The 19,477-nt window shown below is 40.9% G+C and overlaps 3 protein-coding genes across 3 annotated transcripts in view; 2 read left to right on the forward strand and 1 right to left on the reverse strand.

The window, feature by feature from the left end:
• Nucleotides 1-1,669: 1,669 nt before the first annotated feature.
• On the forward strand, nt 1,670-4,974 carry pabpn1l (PABPN1 like, cytoplasmic). The gene is made up of 6 exons (XM_062418837.1): nt 1,670-1,792; nt 2,753-2,879; nt 3,335-3,402; nt 3,495-3,601; nt 3,738-3,825; nt 4,645-4,974. Exons 1-6 carry the CDS (start codon nt 1,721-1,723, stop codon nt 4,972-4,974), a joined length of 792 nt encoding a protein of 263 aa, XP_062274821.1. The 5' UTR covers nt 1,670-1,720.
• Nucleotides 4,975-5,374: 400 nt separating this feature from the next.
• trappc2l (trafficking protein particle complex subunit 2L) lies at nt 5,375-7,426 on the reverse strand. The gene is made up of 5 exons (XM_062423663.1): nt 7,336-7,426; nt 6,912-7,084; nt 5,999-6,086; nt 5,632-5,711; nt 5,375-5,533 (listed from the first exon to the last, which is right to left on the reverse strand). The coding sequence occupies exons 1-5, from the start codon at nt 7,366-7,368 to the stop codon at nt 5,488-5,490; spliced, it is 420 nt and encodes a 139-aa protein (XP_062279647.1). The 5' UTR covers nt 7,369-7,426; the 3' UTR covers nt 5,375-5,487.
• Nucleotides 7,427-7,639: 213 nt separating this feature from the next.
• The window catches only part of galns (galactosamine (N-acetyl)-6-sulfatase), a 20,569-nt gene continuing 8,731 nt past the window's right edge, over nt 7,640-19,477 (forward strand). The window contains exons 1-11 of the mRNA XM_062423676.1: nt 7,640-8,002; nt 8,271-8,394; nt 9,982-10,056; nt 10,195-10,297; nt 10,957-11,100; nt 11,885-11,951; nt 12,597-12,724; nt 12,851-12,990; nt 13,108-13,211; nt 16,876-17,018; nt 17,985-18,087. Of these exons, the coding sequence (XP_062279660.1) occupies nt 7,895-8,002; nt 8,271-8,394; nt 9,982-10,056; nt 10,195-10,297; nt 10,957-11,100; nt 11,885-11,951; nt 12,597-12,724; nt 12,851-12,990; nt 13,108-13,211; nt 16,876-17,018; nt 17,985-18,087 (1,239 nt within the window). The 5' untranslated portion in view covers nt 7,640-7,894. The remainder of the gene's footprint in view (nt 8,003-8,270; nt 8,395-9,981; nt 10,057-10,194; nt 10,298-10,956; nt 11,101-11,884; nt 11,952-12,596; nt 12,725-12,850; nt 12,991-13,107; nt 13,212-16,875; nt 17,019-17,984; nt 18,088-19,477) is intronic.

A 19,477-nucleotide genomic window follows, 5' to 3' on the forward strand; every position in this document is an offset into this window, starting at 1 on the left:
CATATAAATATGCGTCCATTACATTCCAGCTCTTGCCAAACGAGTTCACTAGGGTTGGGTACCTTTCACATTTGAACCGAAACCAGTACCGGTACCCGCTGTTCGGTATCAGTACTCAACAGAACTTCAGTTCGATACTTTAATTTAAATCTTTTTCCTATTTATTTTGAACATTTTAAAAACAACATAAAAAACAGTGTGTAGTGAAATGTTAGTGGTACCTGTCCAGCAAAGATAAAGATACATTTAACACACACACACAAACAAGTAAATATATAAAACATAGATAACAATGCTATATATAAGCATATTCACATGGGTTATTTAGCCTTTATTAACCATATTTCTTCTAAACATATTTCTTCATGTGTTTGTTGTTAGCACTGTTTTCCCACAATGCATCTATGTAGCTGTAGCGCTATAATATAGTTAAACATGGTGACACCATGACTGAGTTTAGTAAGTATAATGATCTTCATGAGATTTCTCTACAAATAACACTGCAACCAAGAGCATGAAATAAACAACTGTCGAACAGGGACACAACATCCTGCTCTGTAGTGCTCAGCTCATGCGTTAGCTCAGGAACCATGATTCTGAATGTACAGATATTTAACACTGTGCTAGTATTGACATAGTTCGGTCAGTACTATTAAAAGTACTGACCTTGGTACCCAACCCTAGAGTTCACACAATGTTGATTAAGCCTATCACAACCAGATAAATCTCTCTGTATTTCAGTATTTTCAGTTTTTAATCTGGTGTTTGATTTGACTCTCTCATGTTGACCAGATGAATGTATGAATATAGACTTCCGCCAGCCGAGCCGGCTAGCTTCCTGTTAGCTGCTTGCTAACTCGAATGGGGATAATACAATTTAATCGTGCAGGTCTTCTAGACTTTCCAAATGTTATCAGACTGAATGGATCAAATTCTGATTGAGACACAAGTCATTTGGTGGGGTTTTTGTGACGCTCAAATCAATGTATCCACTTACAGTCACAGGGGTAGGGAGGGAGTAGGCTATAGTGGAGTCTATATCGTAAGCACGTTAACAGTGGATTGAACTCGCTGAGGTCAGCGTCGACGAGCCGAGCTTCTTGGAACATTCTCCTCATGTTTTGCAGAACCTGCAGGTAGATTTAATTACTCCCACTGCCAGAAGGGGTCAGACAAAGGTCCTGCACCCCAGCTTTAAAAAAAAAAAAGAAAGAAAGAAATGTTCTGTCAGTTGTGTCTAACTTACCAACCGAAATTATGTTTAAAAAAAATCACTTCTGCTTTTAATAAATATTTACATTCAAATTTTGTTAGTCTGTTTGGGAATTTAAAATAATTGAACGTATGCGCACATATCATCATTTATTATATCAAATGATAACAAAATAACAATTTACCAGTTGTCCATCATGGTTGTGAGGTGGGGTGGGGAAGGTTACCAGGGCAACGGGAAGGGCCCTTTCTAGATGCGCCACTGGGAGGACCCCCCCCCCCCCCCCCCCTCTCCAGCTCCTCTCTCACCTGCATTCCGTTGTCAATCAATGCACCACCACGTCATGAGTCTTACTCACAGGTGATACCTATTAGGTTTTCTCCTGTGCGATCAGGTGTTGCGTCCGTGGACCTTCAAACCGTTTCCTTCCTGTGTGTGAGATATTTCTGCCGGCGTTTTTTGGCAAGCTGCAGTCGGCTTTGCAGATGCCATGTTTGAGCAGTGAGCATGGCGGAAAATCATCTGGAGTACGGCTACCTGGAGGGCGAGTCCATCGTGGAGCATTTCGCCGAGGACCCAGTGAGTATCATTGTATTTAGCGTAAGAGTGAAACAAAGGGATGCTGTCGCGTTTGTTTGTTTGTGTGCACGCACGTCAGCAGAGCGAGCAGATGAGGGCTGGCACGTTGTTGGACAAACAAGCGCAATAAGCTACGTTGTGTTGTAACATCATGTCACTGATGAACAGGACGTTATGTGCAAAGACCGACAGAACAGAGCCACATATAACATGCTGAGTGACCGTAAAATGCACTGTCTGCATTCCCAGATGAAATACTAAGCATATAGCATCACTGTGAATGACCAAACAACTGATAAAACCCTGTTTCACATACTATCCAGAAAGCTATAGACTCTGACGTTCATATTTTTATTTATTTATCTACTACCATTTCAACATCTTTGAGGGGCATTTGGGGCTTTTACATGTCCATTTTTATTGAGAAATAAATGATAATTGACCAAGCAACCTATTCATCCAGGTCATTTAATTTAGGTAACAAACCCATCATTTAAAAAAAAAAAAAATCATAATCCAGGATAAAGAAAAGACGAGAGTCAATCACTCAACATGGTGTTTTAATATACCTGTGGTTAACTAAATTAAAAGACAAACCTACATTAATGTGTTGGGCCACCAGAACAGTGCTACACATCTCTTGAACTCTGCTGGCGGGTTTGACACCATAATTTTAAAAAGACAGTCCTTCATGTAGTGTTTTGTTGAAGGTGGAGAGCTTCGTCATCAGCCTAAAATATTGCATACTGAAGGTGTTTAATTGGGTTGATCTGGTGACTGTGAAGGCCATAGCATGCTATTTACATCATTGTCATACTCATCAGATGAGTCAGTGACCCCCCTCATGCCCTGTATGAAAGTATTCATCCACTCTTTTATTCAGTTGTTTTTATCCTTAATTTGTCCGTGTCATCAAGCCCAGTGTCTTCAGGTGCTGGTTTCCATGTTTGTGTGTTGCAGGAGTTGGCGGCCATCAAGGCCAGAGTTCAGGAGCTGGAGATGGAAGAAGAGACAGAAAGGCTGAAGGAGGAGGAGGAAAGATGTGATGCTGCAGAGATGCAGCTTCTGACCAGCAGCCCGCGGCCTGGTGAGACAGCCTGTGGTTTCTTCCGTGACTTGCTGTACAGCTTAACACTGATTTATGCCTTTTTGTAGGTTTCAACAGCATATTTTTAGCCAGGTGTGCAGCATCGCAGCCTACAGGCAGGTGAGGTAACCGCGTCACCATCTGGCTAACACCTGGGACACTTCACTGTGGTCATAACAGCGTTCACATGTGCCTCATCACTGCCCAATGAGACGAAGTAGTGAGCCCCAGAGAACCAGAAGGGTCCTCCTTGCTGCCTGTGGCTATTTTCTGCCTCTGTGGCTCTCTTCATCCCTTTCACACTCCCCTTCTCTTCTTCTTGGTTCCTACTCCGAACAGAGGGGGGGGGGGGGCAGATTGTGAAATATGTATTGTCAAAGATGATGCAAGTAATCATTGTGTTCAGTTTACCTGGAGTGACCCCCTGTGTCTTCATTTTCTTGTTTCCTCCACAGGGCCTTTCTACAATATGACTCCTGAGGAGAGGATAGATGCAGACAACAGATCTGTCTATGTAGGAAATGTAAGAATGATATATTTACTCTCTCCATACTAAGCATGTTTTTTTTTTTTTTTTTACATCTCTGATCTGACACACTGTTGAACAAATCCCAGGTAGACTATGGAGCTACTGCCGACGAGTTGGAGATCCATTTTAACGGCTGTGGTCCCGTCAACCGAGTGACCATCTTGTGCGACCGGTTCACCGGCCACCCCAAAGGGTGAGTTCAACTTGAGCAAACAATTCTTTGATCATAGAATACAACTATAAGTGTGCCTTAATTCAATTTCAAGTACCCAGCATCCAAGTTTATCTACTTTTTATGGATGTTGGTCTTTTCTCCTCCCCTTTCACAGCTTTGCCTACATTGAGTTCTCAGATCGTGACTCTGTGCAGAGTGCTATTGGTTTACACGAGACCTTGTTCAGAGGAAGAGTCCTTAAGGTGAGGAGCATTCACAACATGCCTGGCTGAACTAGTTATCTACAGTCTCATGTCAGTGAAATCACTGGTTGCACACACACACAGCTCACTGAAGGAAGTTTTATAAAGCAAAGTATATGCAACGACTTAATACATGGACTAAAGCAAAGGCTCTTGGCCTCAAACTGTCGGTCTTAGGCTGCAGCACATGTGAATTATGTTGCAAGAGCGGTGTACTCTGCTGAGATTAGGCTAAGAAGGCTGACTGTTTATGTATGCAGCTCAGATGATCTACAAGTAGCAGGACCTTATTCGGAGGGGCCAGTCAACAGTAACACTTTCTCATGGCTGTGGCTGCATACATCTAAAACTTAAAAAAAGCAACTTAAGGTATATAGATAGAAATGGTTACAGTAAGGTAATAGGCCAAAAATTGTAAAGGGATTTTTGCCAGTAGGATCTGGGATTTTGATGGGTGAAATCCAAGAGATACCCTTTATGTTGTGTTTATCACTTCTACAAATTTATGATTAATCATTTCCTCATTTGAATGTAAGACCTGACATCTGGTCTAAATAACCTTACTCATAGTTTGGTGGAAGTAAAAATGTTGATGTCATGTGACCTGCAGTTGACACAATTTTGACTTTAGTAAGGTTCCTTTTTAAAGCAAGCCCGTTATAACAGCCATCTAGTTATTTGCCTTCTTTTAAACTGATCTTGGATGTGAATAAACTTGATGTGCAATTGTCAGATCTGTGTCAAGACGTTATTTTTAGTTTAACTGTAAACACTATCAATCATCCTGAATAATACAATTAACAGCTTCCTTCATTTCAGGTAATGCCTAAGAGGACTAACATGCCAGGGATCAGCACCACAGACAGGGGAGGGCACCGAGGTGGCCACACCAGAGGCAGAGGACGGGGCTTCCGTCCACCCCGATACCAGAACAGCTCTCGGGGCAGGTTCAGGTACCAGTCAACCAGACCACAACACCAAACACCCCACCCTTACTATGGAGGCCCATCAGTGGGGAAGAGACAGTGGGGAAACATGGATTACCATGAACAGATGCCTAAACGTTACCCATGTCTTCTCCTCATCACCCCACCATCAGAGGAGTTGGGGGCAGGGTCGAGTGGACAGCATTACCCCCAGCAGCGCTAGCACTACCTGCTGCTTGCACACCAAGTGGATGAATAGACTGATCATTTTAAAGAGCAAATGTTTCCAGGCATTATTGAGTTGAGAGAGATTTGACTTTACAAGTTGCATCCCTGCATCAGTCCTTCATGTAGATGTGAAAAAATCAAGAATGGGATCAGGGATCCTTCGCAGAGGTGTTGCATTGTAAGCTTGTGTTGCTGTGAATGCATGGGACAATCCTCAAATTGTTATGCAGTTGCGTCTTACCGTTTTTACAAATTGATGCAAATGTTTTGTGTTGCTGCCTGCAATGTAATGTATAAATCCTCCCTATGTATAACTCAAATTCTTTGCTATGTAAGTGAATAAATAAAAACAATTGTTTGGCGCTATTTGTAGTAAAATGACGCTTGTACAGTGATCAACAATTACATTTTATTACACATGCATTTCAATAATCAAAGCATCACAAACAAATACGGATTCAAGGGTGTTATGTACAGTGGAGACTCAAAAGAATGGATGGAGGAGATGTCAGCCAGTTTGAACCATCATTCCAGATACGATACCATCGAAGGCCCTGCAGAGTTGTTATTCAACAATTACACACTGCTAGATTGAAAACAAAATATCAGTGACCAAAATCTTCAGATATTATTTTCACAAGAATTAACTCACTTGGACTGAATAGTGTCCCCGGGATTGTGGAATGGGTTGCACATTACATCTGTAAAGGAGTTGTGCAATTTTCTGAACATCTGAAAGAAAAGAAAATATGTTAGTACACAAATGTTCTAAAACTGAGAATATACAAGAGAATACTTGTTCAATTGAGCCCAGATACTGTAACTGATGAGAAAATGTGGAAAAGCCATTCCTTATCTTTCGTTAAGATCAGAGCTGAGGCATATCGAGACCAAAAAGGTTTAATGCATACAACGCAAAAAGAACAGTTTGTGGATGTACCAAACACAAATTTCAAGTTGGACGATTGAAGATTTGACTGGGTTTGAACATGCTTAGGTGCTCGATGGCCTCAACTTACACTTCTTATTTCATTGTCCCGCAATGATGTATTTGACGAGTCCACAACAATGACAAATTTCACCTTGGAGTTGGTTACGTACCCATATCTAGTTAACAAGTCAAGGATGTTGGGGTTTCCCTGGAAGATACTGTTTATGGGCAATGGTTCCTGTTCCATTGAACAAAATGACAATATTACTTCTTACTTACTTCTCACATTTGACATCCTTAAAAGCTTTCTGGAACAACAACAGTAAGACAACTAAAACTTTGAAAACTGAAATAGGGCATATGTAAATATTTCACCATCTCTCTTGGGTTAGGAGAGATACTGTGCATTTATGTTCCTTAATTGTAACAAAGATGTGTTACCAATCTTGCTAAAAGATAATTAAATCTCAGGCTGTAGTAGAAGAAAAATTAAAAAATAAATCAAACACTTGGACCACTTGTCTTGTGGGCTTTTCCACCCCTTAAAGGACAGATTCATAATTTGTGTGTGACTTACAACAACTGCCATATGTGAAAATGATTACTGAAATAGGTTTTTCTTGCCATAATCATTCCTCCTTATCATACTGGCCATTAGAAGATCCCTTCATAATGCACTTTTAATGTAAGTGAGGGAAGCCAAAATCCACAACCTTCCTACTGTGAACTGAAGAAACACTGTCCAAAGACACTTGATATGACTATCTGATCTGAAGCCTCATATAAGCTTCAGATCAACTTTTAGATTTTTTTTTGGTTTTGTTTTATGTTTATTTTACACAAAATGTCAGTTCACACTGCGGACGCTGGTCCCACACTTACAATTACCTACAGTAAAGAAAACCACTTTCAGTGTTCATATGGGCGCCTGACTGTTGTTTTAAGACCAGATTTAAACAACTGTCAACCTTTAAAATAAAAAAAAATATGCATAAGGATACACTTTGAAGTCTTCAGTGGGGTATAGCAGACCCAAGTACAGCTCTCTCTGGTCTCCCAAAGCTTTGCCCACAGCTGAGATCTTCTCCTCCACCACATCCAGAGAAGTGTGCACAGTGTAGTGAAACTTCAGCTCATTCTGAGTAGGCACACTGCGGATATACAGCGGGTAGTTCTGGGACACGACACGAAATACAATAACGAGTTTAGTTTAAACCAACTGAATAAAACATCAACACAACAAAGATATGGACATATATTTGACAGCAGCTGAGTTAGCCTAAAACAATGCTAATGTTTATCTTCTGAGTCTCACAGAACATCAACAATCGCTCAGAGAAAATTATGAGATCATGTAAAAATATTAAACAGTCAAAAAATAGGGGGTGGTTTGAAGTTGTGCCATTAATGAACAGCTATAATTACCTCTTTTGCGATCACTGCTATGCACACCGCCATGTTAGTGTTCCTCCTCTGCGCTGTCAGCTGTTGTCACGTGAGATATGCTGCATTAAGGGCCGTCGGAAAAAAGGGTGTAAAAAAGAGCAGACACTTTTTTTTAGTAGCTACCAGATGTTTTAAGTTCTGTGTTTTAACCGTATGCAACTGATTTATATTATAGGTGTCCGATCTTACTTTTGTTATATGTTCAATGTATTATTATTTCCTACCAATATTATATATTTAACTGGGAACATCAATGTTTACCAAGAACCACTGAAGGCACCAAATACCGAGGGACTGCATTTTCAGACTGTGAAACGCTTTAAATCTAAAATATAACGTTACCACATTATTTTGGGACAGTGAGGCAGACTCTGTTAAAGCATAATATAATATAACATAATAAATTAAAATAACACATCGAAAAAAACATGAGCTCTACTGCGTATGCGCAAGTGTTGCACTGAAGACTCGCACGAAGGTAAACAAACCACTTCCTCGAAGTTGATGCTCATATGACCAGAGCACAGCAGTGCGAGTGATGTCTACTCAAACTTTGGCTTTCTTTTGTGCAATAATATGTTGCTCCTGGAAAGAGAAGGCGTTCGCTGTTTCATCTCCAAACATAATCATCATGCTCATGGATGACGTGAGTTGTTTTTCTTTTATTAGGCTTCTGTTCATCATCACATCAGCAGAAAAGTGCTGCTTTACCAGTGACTTACAGCTGTGAATGAATGTACGGCTGAATCAAAATCTCTGTTCTCTGTCATGTGTTCTGATGAGTACTGTTACTGTCATTTCAGCCTGTACAAGTGTGCCTGCATGTGTGTTTTGCCTTTCTGGGTGTATACGTGCACCTCTTTGAAAAACAAAAACAAATAAAAAACTCTCCATTCTTGCCTTGTGCTCCTCAGATGGGTTGGGGGGACTTGGGGGTATTCGGCCAGCCCTCTAAGGAGACCCCCAACTTGGATGCCATGGCTGCTGAAGGCATGTTGCTTCCAGACTTCTACACTGCAAACCCGCTCTGTTCCCCATGTGAGTCAGCTGAAGATGTTGTGAAACTTAACATGAATCAGGCTTTCCTGTTTTACTAAATGCTAGTCATTTTGATGTCTTGTTGAAGCTGCCTTTTCTGTCACTGTACTGTCTGTTTTTATTGTCACATGCCTGACACCTGCTGATGTCAGGCATAAACTCAACACAAAGTGACCTGGTGCCAAATTGCACTTTTGTATATCACCTCATACAAATACAACATGTAAAACAGAGAACAGTATGTTACAGCAATGCTACACTATCTAACGGATGGCATCCATTACATTCAGAATAGAGTTTGTGACTGTTTGTTTATAAAATACTCTTAAAACCCTGCCAACAAACTTTAGAAATGCAAAGCAGAATAGCTGCTTTTGTTCTTTTTACATTGAAATATGGAGGTACAGGTTTTCACCTGACAGAAGTGATTTGTAAACATAATTTAGATGAACTGCAGCCATTTTTAGCAGTTAACGTGGACTGATGTGCAGTAACTGAATATGCACCTTAGCCTTTCCTTTTCTTTAAAGTACTTTATCTTTTTACAGCACTTTATGATCATATTTTACCTTATTTAATAGTTATCTATTTTATGTGAGTGTATGTTTGCGCAGTGTGAATGGAAACAGTTTTCTCTTATGAGAGACAGCAAATTTCGTTGTATGATAACATGCTATGACAATAAAGGCATTCATTCATTCATTCATTCATTCATTCATTCATTCAGTTGATTAAGAAGGTCTTGGTGGATGCAGCTGATATACAGTGCTGTGCAAAAGTCTTAGGCCACCACCATCATACAAACAGAAAATACAGGAACTATGTACACAAAATGTAACATTAATTATTAATCATTATTATTATTATTATTAATTAAGGTTCCATTCCATTTATGTTTAAGAGAGCCAAGTTCCTGCTATTGCTCAAGTGTAAGAGGAGGTCACAGTAAATACTTGCCACTTTAGCCTATAAAAGCTGTTTTCTCTTCTATTGTTTTCCTATTTTTTTAATACTGCATACATATTTCCTGTATTTTCTGGTTTTGTTCTATTGCAGAGACTGAGAAATAATTACATATGGTCATTATAGCATTGCTAAAACAACAAGTCTAATGGTGGCCTAAGACAGTACTATATATCTGCAGACTATAAGCAAAGTGATGAGGGACTTTGAGGTGTGTCAGCTGAAAAAGATGATGTGGAAATGTCATTAATATATTATTAATATTTAATGATTAATGTTAAATTTTGTGTACATATTTCCTGTATTTTCTGTTTGTATGATGGTGGTGGCCTAAGACTTTTGCACAGTACTGTAACTGAATATAGACAACAAATTTGAGATGCATGTCATGCTGTTTTTATATTAACTAGGTTATTAAGGTACACCTGTTGAATTTTTTTAAAAAACTGATCAAAGCACTGTAACAATTTGGCAAATGTATTTGTAATTACCACTGTGTGTGACATTTGTGCTGGAAAGAAAGCAAGAACATCACACTCAACTGTATTTGTTTGACAGTACAAAATCACTTTTAACACCAACATATATAAACTCTAATGACTTTTTCTGTCATTTTAACCACAGCCAGAGCTGCACTTCTCACTGGGAGGCTGCCTGTTCGAAATGGTTTCTACACCACTAATGCCCACGCCAGAAATGGTAAACTCACAATATACCCTTACTATGCAATTTAACCAGTTCCAAATAATTTCCTTCAGACTTTCTCATTACTTGGTCTGTAATGCATGTAAGTATGCAATAAAATCATGGAAAGTTCTGTGTTGCCATTATTTATAGCATACACACCACAGGAGATAGTTGGAGGAATCTCCAAGGATGAGATCTTGTTACCGCAGATGCTGAAGAGAAAAGGCTATGTCAGCAAGATAGTTGGCAAGTGGTGAGTTCTTATAATTTAGGCATTGATGTTAATAATGACAACACTCTAAATGAATTAAATGACATGGTCGGTTAGTATTACAAATTAGTAAATGAACTGATAATATAAAATTAATTTTATGATTTGTATTATTATATACTATTATTTTTTGCATTTTGTAGCCAATTTACTTTAACTGCTGATCCCTTTTCACCGAATACAATGATCAGTAGATTTATGAATGTAGTTTTCCAGCAATTGATTTGAATCATTTGTAGTACTGCATGAAAATCATTCAACAAGATTTTAAACGTGTTTGAGATTCATCCCACAGAGCATCACCTGCCTTTAGTTTTTATTCTGTAGTATTGTAGCTGAAATGTTTCACAACATTATCAATGAAAACATAATGTTTCAGTAATTAAAGTCGACACGATGTTGGCTGTGATCGATTATGTGTCTCAACCGAGTCTCGAGTCTCTGCAGGATAATTTAGACGCTGTACTGAACTGAATAGAAACCAATGAATGCCTGAAAATCAAAAGTATGCGGTGTGCTGGGAAATGGTCTGCAGTAAATTATGCACAGCATATGTGATTTAATTAATGCCTACACTTTGGTATGGTTAGTTAGTTTCATTGGTCTTACAGTATGTGAAAGCACTTTATTTCTTACTACAGGCATCTTGGCCACCGACCACAGCACCTTCCTCTGGAGAATGGCTTTGATGAATGGTTCGGTGCCCCAAACTGCCACTTTGGTCCCTACAACAGCAGCATCAGACCCAACATTCCTGTCTACAATAACTCTGAGATGGTTGGCAGGTAGTATCACACATGAGCACACAGATGTACATAACAGCTGACACAGAATTACACAAAATCTATAAAAATATCTTCTTTCCCCATGACTCAGTTGAATAGTTTGGCTGGCTGTGTCTGTGGATGAGTCGAGTGTCTCCCCTCCTCTTCCTTCTCTGTACCAGCTGTGCTTGTGTATTCCATTTTCCGCCCATTTGTTTCCCCCAAAACAGCCATATGTGTATTCAGGGTCATTGGAACTGGCAGCCGGGCGTGTTTTTTCGCTTAGCCGTGGGTTTAATCAGCGCAGCATACGTGGGCCCTGGACAGACATACACACGCAAATAGACACGCATACAAACAGACACACGCACACCCTCAAGAGACGGCAGGTTGCGTTGGCTGTGTGCGAGGACACCTGGAGGAAGTGAAGCATAAGAAAGAGAGATGCCTGTCACTGCTTCTCTGCTCGCTGCGCCACGCTTCAGCAACACCTCATAACAGTTCCCTCTGCTCAACTCTACTGAGACTTCCCAAATATGTCTTTCACTAAATTCTCCTCACAGTCTGTGTGAGGGAAATGCCTCTATGGTCTTAATGATATTGTCTGTGGTAGTTTAGGTCAATTCTGAGGCAGACTGAAAGGACTGACAATACAATCAAGTCTGTGTAAAAGAAATATTTCATGTGGTTGAATGAGCAGAGGAGAAATGGCTTCATGTGGCCTCAGCAGGTGTTCATATGGGATGGTGCCTAACTAATATTGAAGGTGTAGTTAATAAATCATGTGAACGTTCTTGTTTTCCAGATACTATGAGGAATTTCAGATTGACAGGAAGACTGGAGAGTCCAACCTCACACAGATCTACTTGCAGGTGAGTTAAGGTTCTATTCTTATTTAAACTCTCTCAGAGGTGCAAAGAGTATCACTTCATTTTGTTAAACATTTCCTTTTGTAAAGCAATTAAATCATCTAGTGCAATTAAAGCCTGATTTTGGCCTTTGATCATTACTGTGCCTTCTACCAGCAGAAGTGGATTGTTGACTTTTGCACATACTGATTATCTCTGCCGCCTACGTCAGTCCTAAAGGAATCAAAAGCAGCATGCAGAGACACACCGCATGCATGAGAGGTGTAATATGTCATCACAGGAAGAGGATGGGTCTGTCAAGCAGAGCTTTGTAAAGCTCCTATTAGCATGTCTTATGGGACTAGTCTGGTGTCAGTAGCACAGTTAATAATGTGAGAGTGAATGAAAAAAAAACATAAAATATCAGATTGGATGGATTTGTTGTTGTTAAAATGTCTTTTGTTACTCAAAGTGACAATAAAGTTTAATCAGTAAATTGGCAGCTGAGTGCTTAAAAACAGATTGGAATCAGTCTGTGGTGAGAACGAGAGAAAGAGGTGATATACCATACGAGCTTTATAGCAGTACTGTGAAAAACACCACAGTAAGTCATTTGACATCTGCACTGACAGTGTTGTAACTGTTTCTCGCACCTCCTACATCATACAGGAAGGCCTCGACTTCATACTCCGGCAGACTCAGGCCCAAAAGCCGTTCTTCCTATACTGGGCACCTGACGCCACTCATGCCCCTGTCTACGCCTCCAAGCGCTTCCTAGGGAAGAGCCAGCGAGGCCGGTAAATTAACACCCTACATTACTGACTCTTTTATTGATATACAGTGCTGTCAGGCAGATGCATGGATGCAGGTTACACATGAATATATTTGTCAAGGGGAATTTGATGCACTGTGATTGGTTGCAGGTATGGAGATGCAGTGATGGAGCTGGACTACAGCATTGGTCAGATCTTGTCACATCTTCGGACTCTGGGCATCGAAAATAATACCTTTGTCTTCTTAACTTCAGACAATGGAGCTGCTCTTACGTCTGGCCCAAATGAGAGTAAGCGCAACACTCAGACAGGATTTTTTGTTTGTGAGCTAGTCCTTTTCTGTATTCATATATATATGTGTGTGTGTGGTCATTAATTCATGTGTTTTTATGCTTCTGATTCTTCAGGTGGCAGTAACGGGCCATTTCTTTGCGGGAAGGAGACCACCTATGAAGGGGGCATGAGGGAGCCAGCAATTGCCTGGTGGCCTGGTCACATCAAAGAAGGCACGGTGAGAATACCCCGGTGGTTTTACCCAATAAAGTCTCCAAGAAGAGATCATTGACTAAATCCCTACCATCTTCTCTGGAGACCAGGCGTTAAGCTAGAGTTGCCCGGGTAGATTCAGTGCCAGGTTTTTCTTTCTTCTAAGCACCGTCACTTCAATATGTTATGCCTATCAACAGGTACCAGAAACTGAAAATGTTCTCTGTAAAGCTGCAGGCAATGTACAGCACTGTAAATCAGGTTGAGAGTAAATGAATAATTATTTCACTAATCCTCTGTATTGAATAGTTGTCGCTTTTTGTTTCTTTTGTGTATTATTTACCACTTTACACGTGCACACTCTGACACGCTGGAGTTGCAAGCAGTTAATCTTTGCTATGTTCATCTTCTATCGAGCGATTGAACTCCATACACAGCGTAGATCAACTGCGTGATTGCAGCCACGAAGCATGTGGGTGCTTTTTCCATTGTTTTGCCAAATATTTTTGGCTGGAATTAATGCCCCAACTATCTCTCATTCCTCCCTCCCCCTCCCCAAATTTAACCCCCCCACCCACACCGTGATCCTCTAAGCTTGTGCGTTCTGCAAATGACTTTTAATTGTATTAGGGGCAGCTGTGACACGGGACTGTGACGCAGAGGGATTTGGTGGAGGAGCGAGCGGAGGCTGCAGTCTGCAGTAAGCCTTGCCCCTGGCTCATCTCACAGGGGTGTGCTGGGGCCTGATAGCACTGCAGAGTAGCGAGGGAGAGGGGGATTGGGAGCGTCTTAAGCGGCTAATCTGTTTGTGTGTTTGCTGAGGTTGGATTGAGCCGTAATGAGGACTTCAGTATCTGAATATGCCAGGCGCTCAGGATAAAGGAACGAAAGGGTGGGGGGGCTGGTGGAGGGGAGGGTGGGGGGGTGGGTTGCAGGGAAGGAAGCAAGGAAGAAGTATAAGAGGTGGCTGGTGTAGCAAAGAGAAAAGGAAGAGGAGTACTAAAGAAGCTGGCACTGCCACACTGCCAGGAACGTTTGTTGTGTTCACAGGGCTTTGCTGCACCTGGTCCACATTATAATTGTCCACTGTGTCTGTATATGGATGTGCAAGTGTGTAGAACGTCTGCGTCATTTTTGTGTGGTCCTACATGCCTTCGTATGTATGCACGCATTGTATTTGTATGTAGGATTAGTTTTATGTGTAACATGAAACTTTGTAGACCAATGAAAGACAGAAATGTAAATACTATCAATGCAGACTATCACAAAACATCTGTGTGTGTGTTTGGCTGTGATGATGAGGGTCCATAGATTCTCCCTGAAGCTCTCTAGAGTTGTGATGACAAAGCTCCTTTGTTGGCGCAACTGTACGATACAGCTCTGGATTTATCACTTTCTGGGTAAAATCCCTTTTTGGGAGGGAGGACAGACCAGGCACAGGGTTACCCCTCTCTTATGTTGTGCTCTTGTGAAATCTCTATCCATCTGCACATTGAAAAGTCCATAAGCTCCTGCAGCAAAATGCTAGAGACGACAAACAGCCATGCAAGCCTTTGTTAAAAGAGGATTTCAGCAGGTTTATTTTACAGCGCATAGATGCATCTTTGCAGTATTAAGATGGAGACACACTTGGGGACAGGGGTAGAAAGACTATCAGACAAAAAGCCCTTTATCTGTGGATGCATCTGAGTGACGAAAGTTAGCAATTGAACTCATTTCACGTTCCTGTAGCTATCGATTCACAATGTTTAAAAAAACTTGTATTTAAAAGGTGAAAGGAGGTGTACTGGAATGGAAGCAGGTGCACATTCAGCATTCCCCCAGTGCCTGCGGGGGGAGAGGGGCCTGGATGATGAGGTGGGGGGTCGTCTATAGGAACAAAGATGGGGAGGCGGGTGCGGTGTTGGCCCCACAACGTTGTGGAGCGTCACAATCCCTTTTGTTGTGTTTATCAGGCAGCAGACACACAGAGTGGCAGAGAAGGGGATAGAAGCGCTGCCTCCTCAGATAACCAACATCACCACTCACAACACAGAAAGAAATGAGAGACAGAAAGAGAGAGGAAAACAAAAAGTGACATTAATAGAGAGTGATGAGTCAGAGAAAAAAGGAAAGAACAAAGGGCAAAGAAAGAATGAAGTTCAGTGTGGACTGCAACAGAGGGCAAAGCTAATCAAGGAAAGAAGATAAAAGATAGCAACTCGTGAGATAAAGCCTCTGTCAGAGCAGTCCAAGTCTAAAAGTTTGGGTTTTTTGGTCATGCAAGTTATTACCAACTAAATGTCAGTTTTGCTTCTTCTTATGTCTTTTTGTCCTGTCTACTTTAATGGTTTGTGTGTGTGTGTCTGCATGTGGAAAAAAGAAAAATGAAGTGAAGGACTAAATCTGTTAGTGTTTGTGTGTGTATGTGAGAAAGAGTGTCTGAATGTGCAGATAGATCATGGAATGCATTGCAGAGTCCTTTCTGTGGCTAGTTCTGTGGATACAGAAGAAAAGGGAATTCATTTCAGTGCTTAGGAGCTTGTGTCTGTCTGTGTGTGTGTGTCTGTGTGTGTGTGTCTGTGTGTGTGTGTGTGTGTGTGTGTGTGTGTGTGTGTGTGTGTGTGTGTGTGTGTGTGTGTGTGTGTGTGTGTGTGTGTGTGTGTGTGTGTGTGTGTGTGTGTCTGTGTGTGTGTGTGTGTCTATGTGTGTGTGTGTGCTGGCTGCCGATAGGAGCACAGCGGCACATGGCGGTGCAGCTGCAGAGGCCTGATAGTGCTATCTGATTGTGAGCGTGCCGTCTCCCTCTAAGGCTCGCTCAGGAGAGAATGGAACGGAAGATCAAGGATGACAGCGAAAAAATGGCATTTTATCTGAAAATAGTTCAAAGTTTATAAATAAAATAAAGCTTTTCACTGGGACTGGGAGAGGGAGATAAAACACCAGCTCGCTCCAGCTCCAGCCGCCTGCTTGCCCGGGCCTTGTCCTTTCCCTACTTCCTCTCCTCTTCTTCTTCGCTCCTCCTTTTTCATTTTTCTCCTCAAAAAAACTCATTTAGAAAGAGATGCATTTATAGGTTTTATACACAAACCTGCAAGATATTAAGGAGAGTGAAGAAATGCACGTCTTTTGCTACATGTGTACAAACGTGCATACAGTATGTGCAAACATCCTATCATGACTATGCATTGTTACATTTTCACTATCATAAGGAAAATCCAGTGTAAAAGTGCACGTTTGAGGTGTTCATGGACTGTAGAATAATTAATCATTGTTTTTTGGACTGAAATCAATTGCCACTGATGGCAGAAACAAACAGTTAAAGAATGAATGGCTGAATCTCAGTGACAGAGATGACTGTAAGATGTTGATGGGAAAATGGAGCAGCACTTGTCAGCACTAACATTAAATAGTCTATATGAGTGCTTTCAAATCTGTTTACAGTCACACTGTGGGGACTCGTCTCCCTGTTGTAAGAAAGCAAGTCTTCATAACCATTAGATTTTGATACAGGTAGTGGTTAGGGTTAGGGTAGGAAATCAGTGCAAGTCAATGTAATGTTTTGGGTTAGGGTTACATTTCTATGAAGTGAGAATGTTTTGGCCAGTCCTCAATTCTTCAAAGTTTTCAGTGAATCACAGGTCATGTAAAATGGCTTCTAGTACAACAGATAGTGGTTGTATTTGTTTGATTTCTTTGTCCTTTTGCAGGTGAATTTCCAACTAGCCAATGTGATGGACCTGTTCACCACCAGCCTGGCTCTGGCTGGCGTTAGCCCTCCTGATGACCGAACCCTAGATGGACTAGACTTGACGCAAGTCCTGCTTAACCACTCACAGACACTGGAAAGCAGGTGGGTACTTAATGTAAACTAGCTGTTTGGGGGATATTAGTGTTTGGATAGAAACCAGTCGGGTTTGTGGCTTTTACTTTTCAACATGCTTTTTATGGTAATGATCACATCCCGGTGTGGGAGTGCAGTATTAGTTTTGTCATCCAAGGAGTTAACAAGGCTGGATTCTCACGCTAGCGGTCGGTCAGATCACTTTTGGTCCTGACTGAACTTTTAGTGGATTCAATGACATTTTTAGTGACTAATTTCTCCGATGAGATGACTTTTCCTCTAGCACCTAATGAGGTTCACTTGTGGGTTTTGAGTGAAACATCTTGACAACTATTGGATGGATTACCATGAAATCGAACATTTCAGACATTGCAGACATTCATGTCCTTTTCATGGTTATATTGTAATAACTGTGATGATTCTCTGATTCTCTTGTGCTATCATCAGGCCAAAATTATATGTTGTCATCTACCACATCAGTTCATGATCAAATACTTCCTATCGACATTCCTATCAGCCTCAGCTGCTCTTTGTGTTTGGTGCTAATAAGCAAATATTAGCATGCTAACATATGAAACTAAAGATTAAAGCTGCTAAACATCAGTATGTTAGCACTGTCATTCTGAGCATATTTGCATGCTAATATTAGTGCCACTGTGCCTACACAGCGTCACTGAGCTGCTAGCATGGCTGTAGACTCTTGTTTCCATTCAATGTATTTCATCTTATTTCATATGTTTAAATTTCAATTAAATTAAAATTCGGGTGATTTGACAGATTTGTAGGGGATTGCAAAGTCCATGGTCTTTAACTGGATGGTGAAACAATTGTAAGTGTGGGTAGAAAACTGAGAGTGAACTTCAAGTGTATGCATGGAAAGAGAGAATATCTAATTTAAACACAGTGTCCCATTACAAATCCACCTGGGAATAAACACATTTGAGCCTTGTTTCTCACTCCTCTCATCCTCAATAGACCAATCTTTTATTACCGTGGGAATGAGCTGATGGCTGTGAGGCTTGGACAGTACAAGGCGCACTACTGGACCTGGAGCAACTCATGGGACGAGTTAAAACAGGTAAGACTCCCTTTTAATACACCAACTCTGACCCAACTCTGTTTTCTCAGTTCTTCATTTGTTCTACCCACATCCTTGCTCTTTGTCTCTCCTAATCTTACTCTAACACACAAACACTTTCACTGTTGGTGTTATCTTGAAAATGGCTCATCAGTTGACTGCTGTGTACATCAGAGCGTAATGAATATTAATGAAGAGCCCCCACATCAACAAACTTGCATCATTCATCAACCAGTTGATTTGTTTGTTCTAACTCCAGTGGAGATTTTCTTCCTCTCCATTTACATACCAACATTTCCTGCTGTAGACTTGTTCTTTTAGCACCACGGAGCTAGAAAGAAAGAAAGAAAGACAGGCGGATGCCAGCAGTATCTCTCAGCCGTAATTACATCAACTCTGTACAGATTACAAGTATCAGGGAATGTGAAATCTCTTGAAATCAGGACAGTTATAGTCCTTCTTTCTCTCCTCTGTCCATACAAACATGTCCTCCTCTCCTCCCTCCATGGCTCTGCCTTTCCTGTGATCCAGTTTGTTTTATGCCCCATCGGTCGCTTAAATTGCTCTCTCCTTCAGGGCCGCTGAATCAATAGCAGCCTCCTTTATCAACTCATGTGAACTGAAGTGGAACTTCACAAATAATGGCTTCTTATTGCCTGTGAGTTGCCTATCGATTGCTGTGTGTGTGTGTACATGGGAGAGGGAGAGAGAGAGAGCGAGAGGGAGAGAAAGGATGAGAGAAAACATGCACATGCATGTTCGGATCTCGATGAAGATGTGCATGCCTGTGTCCGTGTGTGTGTTTAATGGAGCAGCTGTTGAGGTGCTACAAGGGAAAGTTAAATTTAGTATGGTTCAATCTGGTTCAATCCTTAAACTGTTCATCCTATGTAACTCACAATGCATTTCATAAACCTACAAAATGTAAACAAACTACTTATACACTCATTTTTAGCTGTTTTACACAGTCAGACTTTGAATCAAATGTTTTGTAAATCAGCTTAAGACAGAAAAAAAGTTTGAAGCTCCATGTTCTGGCCTTCTGACAAAATATAATTTGTTTTTCTTGGCTCATGGTAAAAAATAAACAGGGGATGATTTGTGTCTGTGAAGTTGAACTAAATTACAGGTTAATAGCTGGGAGGAGTAACGATCTGTCCTGGCTGTGTGCATGCAGTTCAGCCATGAGGAAAATTAGAAATTTCACAGGTTTAAATGGCTCTCATCAAACTCTCTTGAGGGAGTGTAGTCATGTTAATATTGCAAATATATAGTTTTCCATGACTGTGGCTCCTTTGTATCTAGATTGCTCTCTAAGACAGCTGCAATGGCTTTTTTTACCTTGTTTGTCAGACAGCTGTTAGTCTTTGGTAGTTAGAAACTGCAATAA

This window comes from Scomber scombrus, chromosome 1 (assembly GCF_963691925.1).
Source record: "Scomber scombrus chromosome 1, fScoSco1.1, whole genome shotgun sequence".
NCBI lineage: Eukaryota > Metazoa > Chordata > Actinopteri > Scombriformes > Scombridae > Scomber > Scomber scombrus.